The sequence below is a fragment of the Nomia melanderi genome, chromosome 8 (assembly GCF_051020985.1).
Source record: "Nomia melanderi isolate GNS246 chromosome 8, iyNomMela1, whole genome shotgun sequence".
Lineage (NCBI taxonomy): Eukaryota > Metazoa > Arthropoda > Insecta > Hymenoptera > Halictidae > Nomia > Nomia melanderi.
In genome coordinates, this window is record NC_135006.1 from 3911074 (window position 1) to 3936787 (window position 25714).

At 38.3% G+C, this 25714-nt stretch overlaps 1 protein-coding gene across 3 annotated transcripts in view; it reads right to left on the minus strand.

The window, feature by feature from the left end:
- Positions 1–348: 348 nt before the first annotated feature.
- The window catches only part of LOC116426601 (protein turtle homolog B), a 494638-nt gene continuing 469272 nt past the window's right edge, over positions 349–25714 (minus strand). For all 3 annotated transcript variants that reach the window (XM_076369765.1, XM_076369764.1, XM_031975758.2), the window contains 4 exons: positions 11323–11610; positions 9245–9339; positions 7943–8215; positions 349–6738 (listed from right to left, as the gene is read on the minus strand). In XM_076369765.1, the coding sequence (XP_076225880.1) occupies positions 6661–6738; positions 7943–8215; positions 9245–9339; positions 11323–11610 (734 nt within the window). In that variant the 3' untranslated portion in view covers positions 349–6660. The remainder of the gene's footprint in view (positions 6739–7942; positions 8216–9244; positions 9340–11322; positions 11611–25714) is intronic.

The following is a 25714-nucleotide window of genomic DNA, read 5'->3' on the forward strand; positions in this document are numbered from 1 at the left end:
ATTTTTATGAGTAGATAATGAAGAGAATGTCCAATTCTTCGGATGAGTTATTATTATATCATTATATTAGAATGTAACTGACGACCTATATGCAATAACTTTGTTCATTAAAAATATTAATATATAAAAATTTTGCTATTTGTTGTTGGGTTCGTAATTTTGTTACTTCTTAATTTAATTATTTCGAAACCACTGAAAAACAATCTATTCAATCCCTTAAATAGTTTTATAATACAATCGAAATACTTTGTAGGGGATAAAGCGAAATGAAACTCATTACACACGTTAATACATGCAATAAACATAAAAGTATAGTACATGAATAAGAACGTAAAGTGCAATGTTAAATACTTTTATTACACATATGCTGCGATTACTATATTATTATTTATAATGTATTTATAATAATCAGATAATATCTTACGTCTCTATACAAAAATAATTACAGTAATTAATCATTATTGGCATAGGCAAAATCGTTATTTATTGAAATTTATTGAGCACAATTATTTTTTTGTCTTATTTTACACAAGTAAACCTATATTAAAAGTCATTTAAAATTATAAGATCTTAATTATCTCTTATTAACACACACGCACGTTTACAGATGCGCGTGTCTCTTCGTATATTGTGTATATTTATATTTAAATTCATTCTGTAATACCTACAACGCATACTAACAATATATTAAAGTCTTTTTATTACATTGGTAATACGAATTCTTGACAAAATACTGAATATTTCTTCTCCTTCTTCCTCTTCTTCTTCTTTTTCTTCTTCCTCTGCTTCTTATCCTTCTCCTTCTACTTTTCCTTTTTACCTCCACCTCTTCAACCAAACTTTCCTTCGTCCATTCCGTGTTATTACCGTTCTCGCAATTATTTCTCATCTCGGTGTCTTCACCGTTAACCTTTCTCGATTAGCAAATCACGAATAATATTAATGCACCCTTATCAAACGTTCGAAAGTGTAAATTTTTTTTATTATTTCTTTTACGCTTTCTTTGTTACGCATACTTAATCGAGAACCCTGATCAATTCGTGATTATTTAAGAAATAGTTCACATGGTAAACTGATCGTTTGTCATCAGTCAGGGTTGAGTGTCTCGTTTCTGCGATCAGTACCGAACCTTTCGTTGTCAACCCTCGACGCGACAAATCGTTCACGTAATAATGACATTATGGTCGAAACAACAGATTTTGACCTTTCAAGATCACCCTGTTTTGACCGCACATTCCATGTCATGCTGTAATTTTCATCTCCATTCTCCTTCGAATTCATGATCAGTAGATTGCAAATGTTATGCACATGTAACATACACGACTGCGTGTGATGTAAAACAGAGAAAACTTTGATCGAACTTTAAAACGTGGCTACCTCAATTTTTACTTATTAAAGTGCTTAAAAGAAGAAGTACATTTTTATTTAATTACTACAGTTTTTCATTCGTTCAATAAATTCTCATTTTATGTAAGGACTCGCAGTCTAGGTATCAAACTTTTTATCTCACCTGTTTCTCTCACTTCATTGTTATCGATTGCTTATTGATGTCTAAACATTTTGACAGACTTCGTTACGTTAACAAGTTACTTGTGATCGCAAAGCAAAACGTTCTAAATTGCATTATCAAAAAGCTCGACCATTGGTTCGCTCTGAATACAGAAGTCTCATTTCTAGAAGAAACAATGCGAGACCATAGATCCGAAGGTACTTAACTTACTACTCAACCCGATTATTCTAAACTTCACGTCCTAATAACATCTCGAAATAGAATTCACGTTTCGCCTGGCGTCCACAGAAGCAACTGTAACCAACAAACATGTTCACTTGCGGTCGCATATACACGGTAACACCGTAAACGGTCAAAAACTGTCTTGCCCCGTTTTAGAGGATGAAGATGGAGCGCCGCGATCAGCTGCGCGGATTCGATTATAAAAAACGGTATAAAGATCGTGCTGTGTATTAATTGTCGAACTTACGAGAAAAACGTACGAGATCGATTTTCGCAACGGGAAGAAATGTTTCAGCGTCGGGTACGTTCAAACACTTTTCTCCCCTGTTTGTCTTTTAACCCTTCAGGAACGATGCCGGTGCACGGTACTAACTTCGACACCGTTCCCAGCGCCTTCGTCTTTTCCTTTATTATTTAATCATCGTTTCCATCTACTTACTACAATTAAAGATAGCCACGGAAGGTACCAAAAAGTCTAAAATATCAATAACTCATGGTAACATCTGCAACGCAGAGAAAAGGGTTTGAAAGAATCGACAGAAACCGGGAATTAGGCGTCAGCTTTGAAGGGTTAATTTGCGTGCCGATCGAAGGGCAGTGTATCGTCGTTATTTAAAAGCAACGCAGAATGGAGTACACTCTTCGTTGCACGGCAGAAGAATCTTTCGCTATGTGTTTTGTTTATACTTCTGTTCATTTAAGTGCAACTGTATTAACGAACAGCGAATTAGTGTCGAAAATCCAACGCGGAAAGATGAAAGCTGATCAATTAGCCTCATTCCTTCTAGGTCTTCGCCGTGCAACGAACAGAAGGTAGACCGTGGCGAATTGGATCATCTTTTTTATAACAATAAAGGAATAAAAACACATTTAATGTGTTAAATGCAAAATTAAATCTTACTAATAAAATATGAACAAGAATTTTTAACCTTCTTTTTGAAGACAGCAGGCAAAGAAGCGAGAAATATAATTCGTGACATGATAAATGTGGGTTGGAGTCTTATTTTGATCCGGTTCACCCTATGATTCGACTCGCGTTGATCTACCTTGCCTAAGGCCACGTTCTACCGTTACTCGCACGCGGGTGAACCATACAAATATTTGAAATTCGGCGTGTTCGCATCTAGCCGACAAATCATGCGCTTTTCGTCTTTCGTTTCTTTCTTTTCGGCGTCGTTTTGCGCGGGTCGCTAAGCATTCGGTGGACGATAAAAGATTCGGAAGCGCGTTTCGCAATTCGAACACGAGAGGAAGTTTAACGACTTGTTTAACATTTTACGGCTCGTTCAGCTACGTACACGCACGCTCGCGCGGGACGAAAGGAACGCGAAGCTGCGATAAGTGAAACGAGCCGGAATAACGGTCGCGGACCCGATCGTCTTGCGTTCCGCTATCAACGGTGCCCGACAATCCCGATAATATCCACCCCGAGGCGCGCTTTGCAATTATATGGCACGTGTTACATACACACGCTCGAAGGGACACAGCGATGCCGAGAACTGTTTCTTCAAGGGGGTGGGAAAGTCGATTTGCAGGATGGATCCAGTGATATTGGCTTGCAGTTTATTATTTTTAATAGAACAATTCAGGGGGTGAAGATGATATGAAATTTTGGTAGACAATTGAATTAAGAGTACCATTTGGTTAACTATTCTTTTTTATATGAAAGGTAAAAGACTTAAGGAGATTTAAGAAGAAGTGTATAAATATAAATGTTGTAATTTTAATGTCAATTAAAGTATTGATATTATGAAAGTGAAGTAGATAGGAAGTTGTAATTAAGAAAGTGATGTTTTAGACAGAATTTGGTGTTTTACTTTTTTATTCTATTTTTCCTTTTAGGAAGATTATTTTAAAGTGAGTGGTCTATGAGGTGTTAGTCAATTTTTCACGACATCGCTGCATCTTTTCTAGCCTGTGTGATAGAAGTTTCTTGCATACTTTGCCTATACTTTTCCATTTCCTTCGCTCTTTAACAGTCTTCGAAAGTCAACGAAGTGAACCAAGACCGTTATTTACGTCGTTGTTCGTTTCTCGTCACGCTTCGTAGCTCTAACCCTGCGGGTGTGCAACCCTGGCAACTCACTAATAACGTAGGGTGATCATATCTTGGTTCGACTAACAAACATATACTTTTCTTTTTAATCATAGATCATGTCACCTAGCATATGATACAATAAATACACGGTTCGTGCCAAAAGTCTTCGAATTTACATTAAAATACAAACTTTTTATACCATATCCATGGTTTCCGACATGGAATGCAATAATGTTATTTTTAAAGTACCAAACGAACTTTGTTCTCATTGTATACAGTGTATACTTTAGTAGAAAAAAATCATCGAATACTAGTGACTCTTTTAATGTAAATTTTCGGAACATTAGACAAATCGTCTATTCGTGTATTCACATAATATAATAAGTACAGGATAAAGTAAATGGCATTCTAAAAAATAGGTTATCGGAAATTCTTTCAAAACTCTTGTAAAATTAATGGAGTATTAAGTCGCAACTTAGAATATATGTTGATATAAAATTAATACACAATACAACGAGTTAGGAATGGCCTGGAGGTTGCGTACAGTGTATATACCTAGTGCGAGAAACGTGTTCAAGTATTACTAAAAAAAAAAGAGTATTAAAGTTCGAATAAAATTTCGACGGAAACTATTTCGCTGTATGGATCTTTCCTAACTCCTCGAATATCCTTATAAAAGTCTCTGTGGACTATGAATTAATATATTAGTATAAAAACTGTAGTAAATATTAATATAAAAAAAATCGTATTAATAACGTCCTTATATATTATATAATTATATGTAATATAAACTTGTAAGCGAGAAAAAAAATGTTACTTTGGCTGCGGTGGAGCTTCTATACAAGAAATCCTAACAATAGTACAGATCGAAAAAAGAATCTTGCGTTCCTCCTCTTCATTTTCAGTTCACTCACGATCCTTTTCATCGATACTACGATACGATCACCTTAGCGTAACACCCGTAACTTAAACGACCTAAGCTAAATAAAGATTTTTCACGCAAACACCGGGTAACTATACGATTTAATTTAAGACAGAAAAAAGATGAATCGTATTCCCTCTTAGGGCGGTTAAAGCTTCGAAATGAGCAACATACATACAGAATGAGCCTAAGGTTACCAACAGACGCATATATGTGTATGTGTGTATATATATATATATATTCATATATCACTTCGAAAATCGTTAAAAACATTTTCTCTCTTTCTTTCATTCATTCTCTCTTCCTCCCTTTCTCCCCCCCCCTCTTTTTACTCATTTTCTCCCTCTCTCCCTCTCTTGCTCCCTCTCTCTTTAAAACTCTATCCACGGTTACGTAACATTGTTATAATAACACCGCATTTATCTAGACCCGTACTGTACACGGAAATTTCGCGTCGCCTACGTCCAACAATAAATAATTCAGCTGCAGAGAAACAACACGAGACGCGTGTCCACCATTCGACACATACATAATATACAATACAATATATACTTATCGTCGATCACCATCGTTAGAACTATCGTCGTCCACCGTACTGTAATTAGACTCCGCGGAAAGAGAGTAATACTGAACGAAAGAATTGCGGATTCGTCGTTCGGACTGTTTTTTCGTGCGAAATGTGAATTTCTTTCGTCATACATTCAGATTCGGATTCCATTTTAACGAGAAATGCTTATCGTTCAAATAAAGAATTCTGTGCCGCGAACAAAGCATTTGAATACAATCGATACAGTTTGTTCAAGAAGATCCAAAAATTTATGTCATGAATAAAAATGACATTTCTTACTAATGGAGTTAAAAATATATGATCAGAGAACAGCAGAACGAATATTTCAACAGAAGTTTTTGAATAATAAATGGACGGTAAATTTCGAAGTAAAACGAGGAGTTCCGTAACCACAATTAAACTGCGGATTCGATGTGCATTTACAGCATACACACACGAATATTGAAATTTCAACATCTCAAACAGATTCATAAAATTTATTTAAATTTTTATTTTCCTTAAACTTAACAGAACTTTCAACGAAAAGGAATTTCTATTTAATTCCAATTTCTGTTAATCAGTCTCTGAAATTGGATATTCGCGTAAACATCCGCAATCTATTTAGGAATATTGGAAGCTTCTCGGTTGATCAAATACGAAAAGTATAATCGATATAAAATAAATCGAAAGTAAATCGAAATGTGAAATCAAGGATCATTTTCCACTCGTCACCGATCAGGCCAATGATCATAGCAAAAAAAGAAACTCTACAACAGTCCCTCGAGACCTCTCGTGTATTTTCTTTCCTTTGTTACCCTTCTTTCTTTACGGACGGCTGAATAGGGCCCGCTATAATTCAACGTTGTTCGTTTCATAGTTTTAGAGCCATTAACCCGCCGATCGCTACGCCATCGGTCGTTTCACCTGCGAGAACAGAAATATTCTACCGGAAATCGTGATCCTCTCGACGAGATTTAATCGATTTTAACCGATTTTGTCTACCTCTTTCATTTCCACCTTCGTAACGATAACAAACTCTATCACGAATCATTCGGAAAGCATATATTATATATTCGTACTATACTTCGCGCGAAAACACCTTCATCTGTTTTTCTCGTCTTTCTTTTCTTTGAATTTTTTTTAATTTTTTAAATTACTTTCATCGTTCGCCGTCTCCATGAACCCTCCTCCGTAACATTCACACGTACAAGTTCAACGATACCATGCGACGTTCCCCGCGTACAAGACACGAGGAGCGTTGTTCGCGTGTTTCTATATTTTTCCTTTCTTCTTTTTTGTTTTATTTTATCGTTAGTTCCCATCTCTTCGTTCAGGAGCTTATTTAATTTCTTAGTAACCGGTGCGCCGAGAAATGTTTAAGAGCGAAATGTTGCGTCGATCGAGATCGAGATTCCTTAGAATCATGTTGTCGGCGTATTTGAAGACGGCGGCGTGTCGGTGCGCCATATCGAGCTGCCCGACTGGCTGATCGTGTTGATCTGCAAATGAAACGATGTTAAACATTCGAACTAAGAACAATTCAAAAATATTATAATATAAATATAATGATTTATTTATATATTACGAGATATAAAGCGCTTAATTTTAACGATAAATTGAAAATCCACAAGACGGTAGTTTTATATAAAATTTCACATAAACTTCTATCCAAATACGGTATTGTCGCGATTAATATATACCCGCTAATCATCTCCAGCACTGAGGGGCGAGTACCTTCGACAAGCCGAGGAGTTCGATGGTCGAGCAGTTGTAACACGATACGCTGTTCAATGGTGGTAGATACCGGGGAGACAATAATGTAATTATAACATTTTTTAATAAGGGTTCTTTTTTGTAAATGAAACTTTTATTAACGCAATTATGAGATTCTTCTGATTAAAACAAGACTAAAAATGGTATACTTTAAATCACAATTTACTAAAAGAAAGTGAATTATTGTAATTGATTAAATAAGTAAATATGTTCCAAAATATGTCGTGTTTGGCCTCGTTTTAATCAGAAACAGCTTACAATTCAATTAGTAAAAGTTTCGATTAGTAAAAGTGAAAAATAAAAAAGTTTAACTTTGCATTAATATCCCCTCGTTTATTTGTTTGTTTTGACTGTTCCGAGGATCGAACGTCTCGCTCTTTCATTCACGTTATTCTTCTCTACAGAGGACAAACAGAGAAGTTCGGCTTGGATCGTATCTCGACTTCGAATCAACACCGCCGCACGATTAGTGCCCGGTTGCAGTCCTAATGTTCGAGTATTTACTAACCGCGAGAATACTACGCTCAGCACAATTTTATCCAAAAGAAAATTTATCCAACAGCTCTAAGGATTCCTTGAACTGTGCCACATATCCGAATTTAACGACGCACACAGCGATTCCTAAATCGTTTCCCAAACACAGAAACATTTTCCAGAAATGGCCAAACCGGAAAAACCCCGAAGGCGGTCGGTCGAAGGACCGGGGCAACGAGAATGTCCGAAAATTCGTTTGAAATTTCAATCAGTGCCCAAGCATGAGGACGTTATCGGGCCTCCGTTAAATTCGACCGTGGCAGAGATATTCCCGTTGGAAATTCGAACAATTCCCGGTTTCAGCGGGACTCTAAATCGCCAGAGTTACGAGTGCCGAGCGGATCGCGGCCGCGCGACACAGCCGGTCGGCCCTACGGGTCGTCAATTAATTGTCACCTTATTGTCGTGTCCGATTAATGGAGTTTCTGCCGTGGTTTCGTCGCTGGCGCGACTCATGTACGGATGCGGGGGTGGCACATAAATCGGCTTGGAATGACTGGCGACTTGCGCGTAAATCGTCGGTTCCTGGATTGGCTGCCTGCGCGTCAGTGTCGACATGGGTAGCAGTTGAGGTCGTTGAATATTGGACACCTGTACCGGCTGATAACAATTAGGCGGTATTCGCCGGTTGCCTCGGAGCGACAGCTCGGCGTACGTTAGTTCTGATCCCTGGAAAATCGGAGAATGCGCGATTTGTTACCGATTATGCGGTATGGGAGCCGGCAATCTAGTGCTACACCGTATGCCTTCCTATAATTGCGCAGCCCGGGACTGGCAAGGTGATTATAGAGAGCGACGGACACGATTTTGCGATCAGGTCGTTGGCTGTCGGATCGATTTCGAACTGTTTTCTCTCTACTCCTGCTTGGTACTTGATTTAGAGTTAGTCGGGGACAGATAGCATAGCTTTTTACAAAGGGACAACTGCATTAGAAATATCATTGACGCCTTGCCAAAAGAAAGAAAGAAATCTCGAATTAAGTACTCGATGAAATTATAGTTTAGAGATAGAGTAGAGGGAGAATTATTTTCATATACTAAGAAATTTATCATTGTATTGATGATGAAACCGAATATTTGTTAAATAAAGGTATAGATCTTAGATCCTTCATTTCATTGTATTGGGTTAATGCAAAAATTTTAACGTTTTTTGTACGTTAACGGACAAATTTTTTTCTTCGAAATAAGTAACATCTGTTTTCAAACTATTATAACGTGTATAAAGAACACTTTTTTCTTCGATTTTACTTACATTTACTTACATGTTTTAGTTTAGCCCGCGAACAGTTGAGCTACTAAACTAAATCTAAAAATTAAAAACGTCAAGACTTTTGCATCAACCCAGTAATTAGCATTTATACTGTACAGTATCATTACATCTGACGTTAACTACGAGGGTATTCAAGAGAAATATGCCCCAGAAAATGTTCGACGTTAAATCAAGGATAACGGGTACAGGAAGTGACCAGTTCCGAACGAAAAGCATGCTCGACGAGAAAAATCTTTAATGAGAAATGAAAAAAAGAGGGGTGAGGAGAGAGGAAAAAGCACGTCGTTTTAAAAGTTACGAGCGCTACCCCTCAAAGTTATCGCTCTACCGGGAGCATTCATTTTTCCTTCCTTGTATTTTCGACCGGTGACACACGTGAAACGCCCCGCCAGAAAACTCGGAGTTCAATTAATGCAATTTGTACTCACGTTATTGACATTTGCGAAAGTGCTGGCGTCTGTTCGTGGCTGGTGCAAAACGTAGCGTGGCGAAGTGCCCTTGCACAACTCCGCGTAAGAATTTTCTGTGGAAAAACGGTTCAAAGTGATTGTTAACGGCGAGAACTTTTCGCGATTTTTATTCGTGTTGCTTCAAAGAAATTGATTCCTTGCCAACTACTCTGTTTTTAAGTCCCTTAACTATTATTGCTATTAGTTCATTGTTGATAGAAAGAAAATTAATCTTCTTTCTCGTACATATTCTTATCTTACCTTTCCTTCTACAAAGATTTCAGAACCATTGTCGAATAAACCGACACTTGTTCTCCATTATAAAAAGAAAGAATAATGCAAAGGTAACTACATTTAAAACCCGCCAAAACGCATGCATATGAAAAACAAATGAAATTAGCATCGGAGAGCACTGAAAGAAAATTTCTTGAATATTCTCGTTTCTTTCCATACTTCAAACAAGGAGGAAGGGGAACCGAGGTCAGAAATTCTTCATTATTCCCGGACGAAGCTTCCCTTCCTTCGTTGAAACTTTCGATAACCATGGCGCTGAATAAACTGTTGACTTTAGTGATCAAATGTATTGATAATTCATTGGTATCTCGTTTCGAAGCCGCCGAGGAAAGGCTTGTGAACGTTGAAGAGAGGAACGGAATCCTTTAGGAACTTGGTATATACGCGTCCCGCTTAACGAGCTAATTGCCGCTATTTCTTTTTGCCGGACTTCTATCACGGTCCGGCAAGTTATCAGCTGCAGCGAAATGCGTTACATCAACACGTTCGTTACCAGCGTTTGTTTCAGTGACGATTTTGTCAGTTGTAATATTCTCCTCAATCCAACAAATCGTTTAAACAAAATATTAAAAAAGTGAAACTAGAACGAGTCACTAAGTTCCTAAATGTAATGCTGTATCCTATAACTTTAACCCATTCACTGCCATACGACGGCCTGTAGTTGTTTGTACAGCGTGCCATATAACTTGTGATACATCAATACACTGGTGGCAGTCAATGCATTAAAAAACAATGTTAAAAGAATTAATTTCGTTTTCGTTATGTAAAATATAGGATTGCAGCTGTCGCAAATATGTGACGTTGGTAACGAACGTGTTAATTCTTTCCGGACTGCGCGCAGCCGTCCGCGGATGTCTGTTACTGACAAACTCAGCCTCGAGCTATTTCAGCCTCTTTATTCTTCATTAAGCCCTCTGGCGAAGATCACGCCGCTCCGCGCGCAAATAACGAGCCGGCTCGATTCGTTCGCGTGACTCACGAACACGGAATAATTAAACACATACGATGATAATTAGCGCGTGAATATTTCTACTCGAAATGAGACTAGAGCCCCTCGGCCAAACGTTCGAAGAAAAATACGGAAATTAATATTCCATTCCCTTTCAGGAACTTTTCTTTTCCATTCTAACACTGTTTTAAACCCTCCACCGTGCTCTTTTTGTGAATGATTCAAGGAGCTTCTGTTCCGCGCATTATTCGGCGCGGCTTTCGCTTTGTTAACGAGAAAGAGAAGCGCGCCAGTAAAATTGTCGTTTACCTATAACCGACTAATCAACGAATCGACTAGTTATAATGCAAGATCTACAACTATACACCATTCTTACACGTTTCAATCATTCGTTCCTTCGAATATCCAGTTTCCTCGTAAGCCCAGCCTTCTTCGACTCTTTCATAAGCTAGATGTAAAAAATAACGACAAAGACTAAATCAAGTTTAAAGTTCAATTAGCAAACTTCCGCTCTCTTCTATAAAGCCTGACAATGTACATCACTAAATCACTACAAGAACACGTGATATCATTGAAAAAGAAAAGTCCAATCCAAACACGTTCAACACGCGGACTGTCCATTCTTTTTGCCGCATACACACTCCAACGAAAGAAGCATCACCATTATAAGACAAGTGACCCAAGTAAAGTGTCGCAAAACCGATCAAAAGCTTACAGGGTTAGTAGTTCCGGCGATCGGCGTGAACGATGGTCGCAACCCTCGCGTGCACACACATAAACACACACAGACATATTAGGTCTCTAAATTACCCACCATTAGCGTGAGGAATTATATCGGGGTCCTTCTCGAAGCTCTCGATGCTGTCGGAGTTGAGAGGCAAGGTCGACGATTTATCACGTGGAGAGGAGCTGCCGGTGCCGGACGCGGCCAGGTTCGCCATGCCGCCGTCGTCGTGAGAGTCCTTGTCCTCCTGCGGCCTTGGTCGATAGCGCAATCTCACCGCGAGCACTATCACGAAGATCACCAGCAGAAGGCCGGCGGTGGCGCCCACCACTGCGCCGAGCAGCGGCCCCGACAACGACAGCATCACTGGAGTTAGCGCTGGAAATCGCCAAGTAAATGCATTTCAGCTCTCTTCCTGTCCTTCGTTCTCACCCCCTCCTCTACCTCCTCCGTACCCCTCTGTTCAACCGCCTTCCGAGGAAATTAGGATTTGATCGTTCAACGGACGAAGCGCAATGGGAATATTCTGTATGATTTTTCTGTAAAACTCAAGGAACTTTGGATAGAATTAATTTTTGACACCGTTCAGTGTCGCATGTACCGTATATGGTGCTCGCCAATTTTTGTAAGAAAATATTCTTTACGTTAAAACTACCAGACAGGTTAATTTGAGCCACTTCAGAGTTTTTATTTTGCAAGTATTTAAATAATGATAGCGTCTTTCGCGAAAGATTTTCAATGAAATTCGTGTATTTGCACGGATATAAGATTAGGAGACCATTCGAATTTCAAGAAACATATTTTTCTAATTTTTATAAGAAATTGAAAATAAGTCAATTTAGTTACTCGATAACTTTAGTGTCAAGAGACATGGCCACGGGTAGTGGTACTTGCACGTTATAAGGCGGCGGATACGAAAAGGAATGATATCAAAATATATAAAAGTAACCGTGAACTTAAATATAACTCAATATTTTATTAAGGAGGTCGATACATTTTATAAACGAAGTGTAACCGAAACTTTTGCAGGCATGGAGCGTATTAAGTGTGGACGTTAATTTAACGTTTAAGTATGGAAGTCTGAAAATTACTGATTAATGTTACATATTCTTGTTTGTAGAAACTAATAAACAATTTTATTGTATTCATTTTTTTTTTACTTTTTTGAATATTTTTATATAATAAAGGTATCAAATGTGTAACGGAAGTTTCACCGGTTTCAAAATTCGCGATACTTTATATAGAAGTGTGTGAGATCGCACGTGAAGCTTAAGATGCAGCGAGGAGTTTCTTGTAAATTAAAGCTGAAATATTATAGAATAAAAGAGAAATATGCAAAATGCATAATAAATGAGTTTTTATCTTGTCAAAATAGATTAAGGTTAATGTTTCTTGAAACGATTTCGTCTTTTTCCTATCATAACGTAAAATCACATTGGAATTCAATATCTTAGAATTTATGAGAATAAATCTATCAAATGAACGATATACCGATTAAAAACCTATCCCCATTATTGGAGTAACTTTAAGTACATCAGAAGTAGTTTCTACGGTAAAATCTTCTTGTTTTCAGAAAAATATCAATTTCAATCATTTTTCTTACTTTTTCCATATTTTTTCTTTATTTCACAACATTTCAGATTTAATTAGAAAAAGAATTTATCGTTCACAGCAACGTTCGTACTCTAAGGGTTAATTCTATCGAGAATCCTTTGATTTTTACGTAAAAATGACCGAACGTTCCCACTGTTCGTTGAGGGTTTCCCGTTGGGAGATGTTCCTGCTTCCCGTCCGAAGGATAAACGGGAAGAAGGGGCTTGTGAACCTTGCTTCTTGTCCCTGCATTGTCTCGTCGGGCACACGTACCGCTTTATCGCGAGCGTGCTCCTAATCGCGACTCGTTATCGCGGGAATTTCGCGACTGGATGAGACGAGAGGTAACTCTTCCGCTGGGTGTCCTTTGCACAGGGTACACGGGAATGATGAGGTCCCAGTATTGATTGTAATAACAGTAGATTTGATCTTTACCCCGTGGAAGACAATAGAGGGCGAAGATTTAGAATTCTTGAAATTGTGGTTAGCGTTCGGAGCGTGAATTCTCGCGCGGTTAGAGCTTGCGCGAGTTCATAAAATTCGAGAACAATGTATATATTCTTGTAATAATCGATTTGTTAGTTCTTATAATGGCAAGTTGTTGTTTGAAAAATCACCTGATTACAGGAAAAATGCGATATATGGAGAATGAAATTTATTTTATAGTAAATCAGCGTTGAAATGCGACGTTGGTTGCCAAATGGTCTGATATATGGCTTAAGTTCGTTTTTATGAACAAATTATGATCCATTTTATACGAAAGTATATTTTCGAAACGAATGATTGTTCATGAAAACGCGTGGATCAGTTCGTAATAGTCATTACTGGACTGAGGATCCTTATGCAAGTTAAAATTTTTCGCAACGTAATTAGAATAGTAGAATTCTGATAGAAAGCAGTTTTTTTGTACAAATATTATGGAAAACACTATACTTTGAATATTTTATATATTTTCATCTGCAATTCGGGACTTCAATATTTCTTACAAACGTATAAAAATTCACAGTATAGTTATTACTTTCGCATCGTGAACGGTCCGTCGCGCTGACGTAAGGAATTCAAACAACGTTCCGCTCGTAGGTGATTTATTTGCTCGCATAATTCCGACTGGCAACATGATTTACGTTCACGGCGCATTGTAGGTAATAATGGATTAATATCTCGATTATAAATGAGCGTCGGCTGATTAACTATGGTCAACTGAGTTTCGTATTTGGCCAACGATAATTATGTAAATGAAATCATCGGCGGTTGATCGCCGTTTTCGGCCGCGTCAACGGCAGCGAAATGAAAATAAGGAATCCGATATGACGCGGCTTGGGAAAGTTTAACACTAAAACCACCGAGCAATTAGAATGACTTATCTCCAATTTTCTTAATAAAAATTAGAACAATACGTTTCTTGAAATTCGGACGGTCGCCTAGACTTGTATCTGTACAAATTCATACATTAAATTAAAAATCTTTCACAATACCATTTTCGTAAGTAAAAAATTTGCAAAATAAAAATTCTGAAGTGAATCAATTTGACTTGTCTGGTAGTTTTAGTGTTAAAGCAGGCTTGTCCAACCCGCGACTCAACAAAAAATCATAAGCTTACAAACTTGATGAGATTGCGACTAAAGGACATTAACAATGATACAAATACAGTGTTAAACATGCTATTAATTTATGTGCGCCCCATAACAGCCCATCTTCTTCCAATGAGGCCCAGGGGTGGTAAAATGTTGGATATCTCTGATGGAGAGGATGAACCTATCAGGGCAGAAAAGTTTAACTTTATCGCGTGTTATCGTATAAATATTGCACTCGGGACGTTTAACGGTCTGTTCAAGATATATCGAGTGATTTCCACGTGAGATATAAATTTTTCAATCGCGCACGTGGCTCCGGTTTATATCTTGCGGTCCTGGACGCACATAAAACACCCGTTAAAATTAAATGTTCTTTTAAACTTGTAGTAGCCGCAGTTCCGTGTCGTATTGGTACAATTTAATTTTACCGCGTGATTCTGAACCAGTGCTACAGACATTTATTGGCGTACGTTTAACGAATTATTTGTTCCATCTTAAATTGATATCTGTTATAACTGTTTCAAGTGATTTGAAATGTGCACTATATATTCGTATAAAATGATAGAATAATATTATTAAATGCCTTGAATGCTTCTAGCTAGCGTAATTATCACTGGCAGTTGTATTCGATATTTATTCGAAGAAATTATCACATGTCAAAAACGAATAATTATTAAACCAGACAGTTTTTGTATTATTCGAAACTTTTTTCTACTTCATTAACAAACTATGCAAGCGCACATTACGTCCTTTAACATTACGAATTTACATTGAGAAATCTGGGAATTAGAATCCTCAAAATTCATTAGAATCTTCAATTCATTATAACATTAAAATGAATTGTAATGTTAATACCGATCTTTCCAGGTGTTTAATAATGTCACAATCGTGTTAGTTAATATTAATATCTCGAGCAACGTTGGCCATCTTGGCCGCGACAGGAGTCATTGATCGGTGACAATGAAAATAAGCTGTGCGTCATCTAGGCATGTTCCACACTACGTTCGTATTCATCGTAGCAAGACCATCATTCGCATGCAATGACAAGGTCTACAGAGAAATAAGTGAAACATAAATCTACGATCAGAAGCGAGAAAGCGCGACGTTGCAAGCAAGAATCGTATTCAGTCACATTTCCGGTACAATGTGGCGCGCTCTACGCGGACGAGTCACCGTGTATGCTAACGTGTTTCATCGATTTTTCGATTAACCGATGATAATCAGATTCATTTTCCTATTCCAATATTCTCAAGCTATCCATTGTTGAAAACGTAGTTCAAACGAAGTTTTGAAGACGACATTTTGCGAAATACATAATTTTTGTTCAATACCTCGAAACTACGATCTGTTCCTTCATATTTCAATTCTTCCTATGATTTCGAACGAATCATAATTGCAAATTTCCTTTAACGAAAACGTTTCAAATCGAAATCGTTATACAAAAACTTTACGAATTTTCAATACCGAAATGCTTTCGTAAGAAATAAAGAAAACCTTTTTCCTTTCAGCTTCATTCGCATATCAACAGCGAATAAAGTTCCTGCTAATAACAACACTCTGCGCATCGCGATGAACGTGTACACTCGCATGAACAAATACGTCAGCATAAGTATATGCACGTACGTACATATATACCTACGCGAACGTGACAAAGCGCACGACAATCGAACAACAGAAACGTTCCCAAGGAAACAAAAAATACCCCAGGCAGAGGCAATACTCGTTATTTGCGCAGCCGATTATAACAAAGGATTGTCGTGTGCCATTTGAAACTGCCGCGCGATTCCAGCTCTCCCCGTCAAAGGTATATTCACCTTTGAACGCGGCGCGGATCACCCGAACCCAAATGCATGACAACAGGGGAAAAAAGACAGAAAAAGGGGGGAAAAACGAAAGGAAAAAAGGAAGAAAGCGGGGCACAAATTGTCGCCGTGAAAACGTTCCCTCTTCTGTGTCGGGTAAACAGTTTTCCGTGGACAATGGACGATGGTGTGTGAAGAGAGATGAAAATGGACCACTCCGTGGGCTCGGTCAAATGAGCGAACGGACACGTCAAATGAATGATGACATTCTAAAAGCGTGCACGGATTTCTACGACGTATCCCGCACGTCTCGGGCCTCAAGGGGCGGGGGTGTGGAGGTGTTGGGTGTTGAGTCGCTCGTAAAAAGCAGCTCGTAAAAATGTACGTTTCCGGCGTCGCAATCGTAAAGGCAGTTCCGCTTCAATCCTTTCCTCCGTTGACTGCCACTTTCTTCCATCCCCACCCTCACCCTTTCCCACCCTACTCGTTTCTTTTTCCCTTTTTTCGGTAACGCTGCAACGATAATACGAACCCTTTGAGCTACGATACATTCGAGTGTTACGTAAACGCGTTCGGATATGTTCTGGTTTTGTTTTATACTATTGGGTTTACGAAAGTGTAACGATTACGTTAGATTTATTGTTATTGTTGTCACGAGTAAACACTGTGAGCGGGGGGTTTTGGGGATGTTGAACACTGTTTTCATAGAAAGGTAAACTTTGAAAATGTTAAGACTAATGATGATAATACTAGGAAAATGAAAACACTGTATACTGATTTTGTGTTATTTAAATAATCAAATTTAAACCTTGCAACTTTCAATTACATATACGATAGTTATGGATTATCTACATATCGACATTCGTTTTTAATGGGGTAAATTCTTACAATTACAAAATATTCATTCTTACACCCAAACTTATTATAGAGTCGTTTTCATATTCCGTGAAATGTCCGAAGTTGAAAATTGTAAATTATATCATCGACTGTATTAAATGTTGGACAACAAATGTTTAACACTGTATTTCTTATTTCATCTCTACGTCATAAGAAATCGATGTAAAAAGACATTAATATCGCATTTATAAAAACTCGCTCATGTTTGTTCGTGTTATTGTCCAGTATTTCGACATTGATTGGAACTTCTGCTTTCGATCGCTCGTCGTTTCCGCTTCCCTCGTCCCACCGGTCGCCCGGTCGAAACGTCTGCCGTCCTTTAATCTCGTCTGTTGTTGCGTGTCAACGGAGAGGGCTGACGTTAATCGGGTCCATCGGAACGTCGATGCATCGCCGACGCTGACTGTCTCGTGGATTAACCGAACCGGCTAATTTCGGATTAATCGATTATATATCCACGCATCCGCCCCCGACAGCAAGGCCGCTCACCTCCTACACCCCCACGCGTGCACACGGACCATCGAATTGATCCGTGTAAGCGGCCCACTGACCGCCAATTAGCCCATGCAGTTTATTCGGGATGATTGTCGGCGAATCCAGTGCCAATGAGAATGCCTAGAAGATAGAGTCGGTTCTGTTGCCGCTTGGTAACGGTGACGAGTGAATTGTTTGGTAATTTTAGTGTCCTGGTGATTTATACGAAGTTCCTGTCTTTTTAGTGGGAATTTTGGACTTGGTTGGCACTCTCGATGAGTTGGTTCTGTTGTCGCTTATCGATGAGAAAGGGTAAATTTCTTGGTAATTTTTCAGTAATATTTTGATAAACTTTTGATCATTTTTTGATTAATTTTTGGTCAATTCTTTATAATTTTTTGGTAATTTTAATGTCTCAGGGATCGCAATAACTTTTCCTTTCTCTCGAATTTCATTATGTATTAAATCAAATTTTGTCGTTCTTGAGAAATATTCGTGGCCATTTATCAACCCCTTTGTATATTATTGCGTTAATATCGAGTTACAACGTAATGGAATTTAAACGCAAATTAAAAATGGAAACTTTGGTCTTCCTAAGAAAGTCTTTAGCGACTCGAGGAATGTAATAATGACGAGGATATTATTTTCACTTTAGTTCGTGTAACACGCGATCGTTCTCGGCACAGTACGGTCTCCGAAATCGCGCATCGTCGTTAGTCCGATAATAAATCTGGGATTCAGATGCACTGTTCAGAACCTTGCTGGCACTCAAGTTCGAGATTAATCAAAATCCACTTAAATTCACGAACTCCTCTAAACGAGTAGACCTCTTATTCTGCTCCCGTGCTTCTAAGTCGATATTAAACGCAGGAGGCCGTCGTCGGATACAGGGACGCTTGACGCTTCCAACAATTCCCTGGACAGAAGCGAGTTAATTCGAAAGCAATTTTATAATCCTCCGCTGGCTCTTCCTGTTCTAATGGCTTTTCGATTGTCTTAAAGAAATTAAATAACATCTATCCGAATAGAAAGTGAGAACAATCCAACTTGACTACAAATATGTAATACAGTATTCATTTTAAATTGGTATATATCGATTGCAAATTATTTCTATTATATAATAAATTATTTGAGTATTATAGTCGGTAACATCAGTAAGGAAACTAGTAATTTATTTAAAATAACTTGTTAGATATTAATTTCGAATTAGTTCTAAAGCACTTTATTCCGAAAAATGTCAAAAAGTTGATCGTTACCTTTTTGCAAAATTTAGTAGTGCCAGGCAACGTGTTAATCCCCTACTTTAACCGTCGATTATACAGATCCAGTTAATTGGATACTCGCAGCTATTAAACACGCCCAACTTAATCAGTAGGGATAATGAACTCACCACCACGAAATTTGGGCAATTGTTCGTAGCAAAATCAACTCGCGAACAAATTAGATAATAAAATAATACTATTGAATCTTCAGCGACTGCTGATTCTTACTATTCGATGTTCAACGACCGTAATAACTTTACACTCCAATAAAATCATTAGTCTACTTAGATTTCACTAATATCCGAATATTATAAACACGTAAAATCCGTTTACCCACTCCTAACTACAAAAACGAGGCAGCAAATACAATCCAGCCACGACGAAACGAGTCAAACGAAGAATTAGGTGTCTCATGAGTTCGTACCATTTATTTTTCTACCATATAAAATAATATTTTATTAAATATAAAACCCTTATAACTTCACAACTTGTCTCTCTCAAATATCTTCTACTGATTAAACTGAAGTATAAAGGTTAAGACACCCAAATGCTCGTATCGTCCTATGATTACAAAATGCAACACGAGAAGTATAAGTACCGCGGCACCAATTTATGGCACGACCTAATAGTTGAATCGTTCAACTCTCAGGATTGCACATTCACCGCGGCAAGGTCACTAAATCAAAATATCAGAAACACGAACATATCAAGACCATCGAACGTTCATGGTGTCAGGGGTGTGAGCGTAAGGGTAGTTATCCCGAAGGCAGTCCGTCCCGAATTGCTTTCCACGGCCCGCCGTTTAATCGGATTTCCATCACCGTATTCATTTATTTATAAGACTAATCAAGCCCAGGATTTACGGAGGACCCCGACGCTCACGCAGACAATTCCCAAACCTAGCGAGCATCACGTTTATCGAACTTCTAACCCTCCCCTCACTTGACTATGGAAGATCGGGTTCAGCCGCAGACCAATTTCGACTGAACGTCCTCCAGCAGGTTTGCACGTGCAAGCGGTTGTCTTGGTTTTGTCCCTTGGAACCGTCGCATTCTCCGGACTTCACTCTCTCCACCGCTGTCTCCGTATATTTATATACAGGGTGTTGCACGTAAGCAGAAACACAGAAACGTCTTGCATACTATTGCGTAATATCAACCCTTTGGACTTAAAAGTTCTTTTACGAATATTCAGCTAGGAGTATTCAACATTCTCCGATAAGATACGGACGATTTTCTTTGAAACCAACCAATGAAAAACATATAAATTAAAAAACGAAGTGGTTTCATTTCAATATTTCACATACCGATGCATTATGCAAAGGTTACCATTAGATGTAAGACTTTATAATTTTGTTATACCAAATTATTATGACAGAGAGTCACCTTTCTAGTGCATAGGGTTGAACGATTGTTACTACGAGAGTTATTTGATATAAAATATACTCATTTGTAGCGTAAAAATTCGTATTTTATATAAAATCGTAGGGAAAATTTTAAGGTTATGTCGAATTTTTCTTTTACTTCGAATGTTGTCATGTAATGTCATGTATGGAGTTACAATTAGTAACGGTAACTGTAACTCGACATTTGCTAGTTGATGCGGTTAAATATCTTCAAAAGAGAATTTCAAAAGTTGTCCTTGAAACACTTAACACTCTACAACTTTATATATAAAAAATCGTTTTACACAAATCTGTATATGAAAAGAATATATTCAAGAAAACCAATTCACATTGAACATTGTCTTCTGTGTAAAAAAAATCTCATCATCAAAGTTTCCTAATTTCCTCACAAGATTTAGGAGACGTTTCTGCGTTACCTGATAAACGGGAGCATCCTGTACGTATCTGTCTTTACTCAGTCCCGGTACAGTGCGCCCGGCTACCGTTTACAGGATGTATACGCGGGGACCTTTCACCACGAATTCACGGAGGGGCCGTCCATTTCCATATTCGCGGCGGTTAGCTGAAAGACGTTTTGTAATCAGGTTCTGCGGCCCGTTTATGGTTCACTTTAACCGTTAACGCGGCAACGGACGTTTAATAACCGCCGACACGTTACGCGAGCCAGGGGTAATGTCCCTCTACAAATTTAATCAGCTCCGGGGGGTCGTTTCCGATGCCGAACTGAGCTGATCGTTTAATCCATGCGGATTACGTTCGGCACACTGGAAACGAGTCCGCCTCGAGGATCCGGATAAGTGTTTTCGGAGGAATGCTACCGATGGCTTAAAGAATTCTGGCTACTAATGACGGCTTGGGACTTCGACCGCGACGCCCGGTGACATTTCAAGTGGGGATGTCACTGCGACCCGGTACCATACACGCTTCCGGGTACCATACGCACTTCCCCATCTTATTGACAGGTGCATCTTGAATAATATTAGATCTACCGGAACATTCTGTCCGTTTTTCAATTATATTTGAGTCTCGATTTATGTGAAAATCTATTCTACGTAGATTCGTTTTACAATAAAAACTTTTCGTATCACAGAAAAACTAAACCTGAATTTAAAGAAAATTATAAAATTTAACCCCTTGTTCTATGATTTCTTTCACAACTGTGCTTGATAAAACTATTATGTCGCTACTAATTTATTAGAAAAAGAAAAGCCCGTCACACTTATTCCATGTCTATATTTACTTTAAAGATTCAGAATTGATAATAGACAAGTGGTATTTCATTTATATAAAAAATAAATAAGTAACGTTTAGTTTTGTCGAATACGATTGAAAATTTTTGTCACGAGTGTAATAGGATATTACAGGAGAAGGGGTTAATATGTCACAACAGTTAAAGGGTTTATCAACAAACAGAAATTATTCTGTCAACAAATTGTTGCAGGCATCTGCCTTTGATCGTCCACCAAAATCCAGTTTGTAGACTTGCCCGGGGCCGGTGTAATCCGACATCGATCAAGACACCGACGATCAGCTGGTAGATTAAGCATGGATTGTGTCCCAGGATGTTGATAGATAGATCCGATAAGGTGATCCAACGGTTTACTGGGAAAATTGAATTCTATTCGGGTCGTTGCCCGCTTTCGGATTAGTTTTAGGTCGCGGTACAAGCTGGAGATCCCCGAGTCAGCTTTGACGAGCCGATCCTGATGACGACGCGGCCCACGTCATTCGCGAATCAGCTCGACGCGATTAATTTCCTGGCCCACTATCCGAGCCGGAATTTTCGATCAGGTTTTGCAATCGGATCCCACCGGGATGATCCAATGATTTAATGATTAAACCGGCTGGCCAATTGATCTTTACATGATCCCGGATTAAGTCTGGATTATGCTTGGTCCTCGTGAATTCCGGGACTCCGGGTATCGGCGCGCAGTTTGACAGTACAATTTGACATCCCGATAGCACTGGCTAATTCAAGATCGGATCCTGCTTTGCATAATGCCTTTGGCATAGATTTAAACCGCGCGGCTGGCCGAATTTTGGCTGTGCAATGAAACCGAGGGAACCCATACGTGAGGCGACTAGAACGCAGTTTCCGTGTAAATTGGTCTTTTCACTGGAAGCAGTTACGAGCTGTGTACTGATTTTTACAATTCATAATAGAACCGTGTTGCAGGTGTTTCCACGGGAGGAAACAAGTCGAGAATGTAGAACGTAATGTCTCCTGGCGCGGTGCTTTAATACCTCGAAAGCAAATTTGAAAACTCATCGGGCACGAGAGTTTGGGAGAATTGTTTACGCGGGATTCTCGTTTGTTGCTGAATTCGGGGATGTTTCTGTTTTGTTTGTGTCCGACGGTGACATGATATTCAGTCGTAGCCGTAGAATGGTAGAATTTTTGGAATGCTTGGTTATTGTATATTCAATTTGATTGGATATAGAAGATTTTATGAAAATACAGAAAAGGTCAAAATAATGAATTTAGTCACCTTTAACGTTAATATTCGTGTTCAATGAGTTTTCAAATTCGATTTTCTTGGAACAGGATCGCACAATACAATTGTATTCTACTTTTGTTCATTTTTACACGTAGAATCATTGCTTTACTCAATTATGCTAATAATTACGATATATTCTATGTATTTTGGATCTACAAAAGCCTTCATTATCTCCAAAGCAAGTTATAAATTTCGAATTTAGACGGAATTGTGAAGAGTTAGGGAAAATACTTTTGAGTTAGGCTTCTCAGTGGATCGTCGATAATAAATTTCGAAGCGAGCTTTGATCCTTAACTTTCGCGTGCTCCAAGCGTATACGGGAACAATTTAAAATTCCAGATCGCGGTATAACCTACGCAGGTCAGACCGGAAGGCTAACTAGTTCGAACGCAATTCCGAACGGCTTTCAATTTGTGATTAGTTCAGCCGAACTCGCCAACCTAAACCCGAATGGCTAATTCCGTGACGCAGTTTTGAACCAGATTTAATATACCGGGGGCAAACTGCGTCCGTCGAGAATCTATCGCTTTAGAATTCCGGAGTCGGAATCACTGGCATACACTGAAATCGTTTCGTTGTTCCCCAAGATGACGATCAAGAATGCAAACGGCTGCGTTTCATCCGATTCTGGGGCGAGTGGTTTCTATTGTTCGTTTCTATCGGGAATCGATACAAATGTTCGAAATAACGAGTAAATGATTACTCGAAGAATCGTTTTTAAGATTATTTTAAATGTAATTTCGAAATCACCGTTATTTTCTTTTTACTAACGTCTATTTTTTTGTAATACATAATTGAAGTTAGTATCGCACTAAATTTGACGAAAATTAATTAAAATCATCTTGGTGCAAAAATGAATTTCAATTCAAACAATAGACAAACAATAAAATAAGTGGATGTAAAACAAATTTGAACCAAAATGGAACGTGTAAGAAATATATGTACTATTATGTTCGGAGCAAATCCTCGAAAGTAATGGCAACTGTTTTGATTTAAAAGGAGAGGGGTATTGATAAAATGCCATGAAAACCGTGCGAACTAATTTGATTACCTAATGATTTCCAACATGAAATCTTTGCAAAGGATTCAATCAGTTTTTTTTTACAAGAAAAGGAGTCCAGCTCGAAAATTTCAACTTTAATCAAATTTTGTGGAATTACAGATCCGTGGCGTCTAACTTTAAGGCGTCGATTACACGGAGCTGTGTAATTTACCCACTGCTCGGTCTCAAGGGAACTTGCCAACGATCGAGCCGAGTCATGACAAGCATAACGAGTCGAGTACATCAAGCCGGTAAACTCGCTTGCTCGCTGATTCCATGTTTTGTCGATTTCGTATATTTCCTGTTTCCGACAACACAACTAAATTCTCTGTTAGACTAATCTACACGGAGCGACTTCGACCTATGTGTTAACAACCGAAATGTCTGCGTTAGTTCGAATTTTAATATTGCAATATTTCTGAGAAAATATTTGATTGTCAAAGCTGAAAACGACGCGAGAGTGTTAAAGTAATTGAGATCCAAAATCATTCTGTCAAATTCTCGCAAAGAGGTAAGAAATTGTGTAGAAGAAAATATAAAAATTAGTACTCGGGTAAGTCGGTTACTAAAGTAGAGATTACTAACCAGACAGGAAATGCGTGGGTGAATAGCGAATATAGGATGGGCTGTTTAAAATTCGAATGTGAATTATCTTCCTTATTTCTATCTACACATAATCAACAATAATAAAAATATTCATACTTTATTAAGCTACAATTTATGCATCATATTCGTTATTCAGAGTCAAAATGGTAGTAATGCAAAGGAATTAATTAACAAATATTTAGTTAAAATGTTTTGTTGGTAAGAAGATGATATTACGATAAAGAAGATTTTCCGTGATAAGAGCAGCGAAGATATTTTCGGTTTAAATCTCAGTTGACCCACCTAGTATACATTTAACACACTTTCTCCAGACGCCATAGACACTCATGGAGCACTTCAGGCGCTCAGTTTGATGACCAAATGGAAAAAGAGTCTCCTTTTAATCAGTTGGTTTAACAGAGGTGCTTGAAGCTCGCTTGACTCCTCTGACTGCAAAGAATATTGCTCTTGGATATTCGCTTTACCGATATGGATTTTTGAACCTATCCATCGCGACTAGTTCAGTGGGTAGAAGGTATATACAAGGTATCTGTAAACGATTCTATTGAATCATCTGTCTGATACACACATAGTGTATCGCGTAGAACAGAACAAGTAAACATGTGCATTACAGTTGAAAGTAGAAGAAATTACCATACGCAAAAATTGGATATTTCGAAACTCAAATTATTCAATGATACAATTCTGCGTAGAAAATTTCGATGACAGGTGATCAATAATTACTTAGTGATTATTAATTAATAATTAATGCATAATTCATAATTAATAATCACTCATTACAGTAAATAATAACATACATTAATCACTCGACAATAGGCGACTATAATTGCCTTCAGTGCACAGCAATCAATCAACGTTGTATAACTACAGTCACCCTCGGGAAGAGCTAACAGTCTAGTACTGTGGATCAAGCCTAAAAGTGGTCCACGGTGTTCCCGGCGAATGGCGAGGGGAATAGTTTCACGTGACCGACGATTCATGCGAGTGGACAATATACGACGAACTAGGATCATGTTGAGTGTTCCTCGAAGTTTCTAGGTGTAAGCAGTGTCCATTAAGGAGATTTCCAAACGTTCCGCCAGCGTTGCAGCTGGCACCATCAAGGCTTTCCAAATTCCTTGATACGCTTTTCAAAATCTTTCCGAATGGACACGATTTAGACCTGGAAACTTTGAAGAACATTCATCATAGAATTCCTAGTTGTGAAAGCCTCAAACAAATCATACATCAGGGGTGTCTAACTGTCTCATTTCCAACGATGAACTTTCAATCAACCGGTCCCCTACTAGAGTACTCTTCGTTGCATAGGAATTGATCTCTATAGGAATG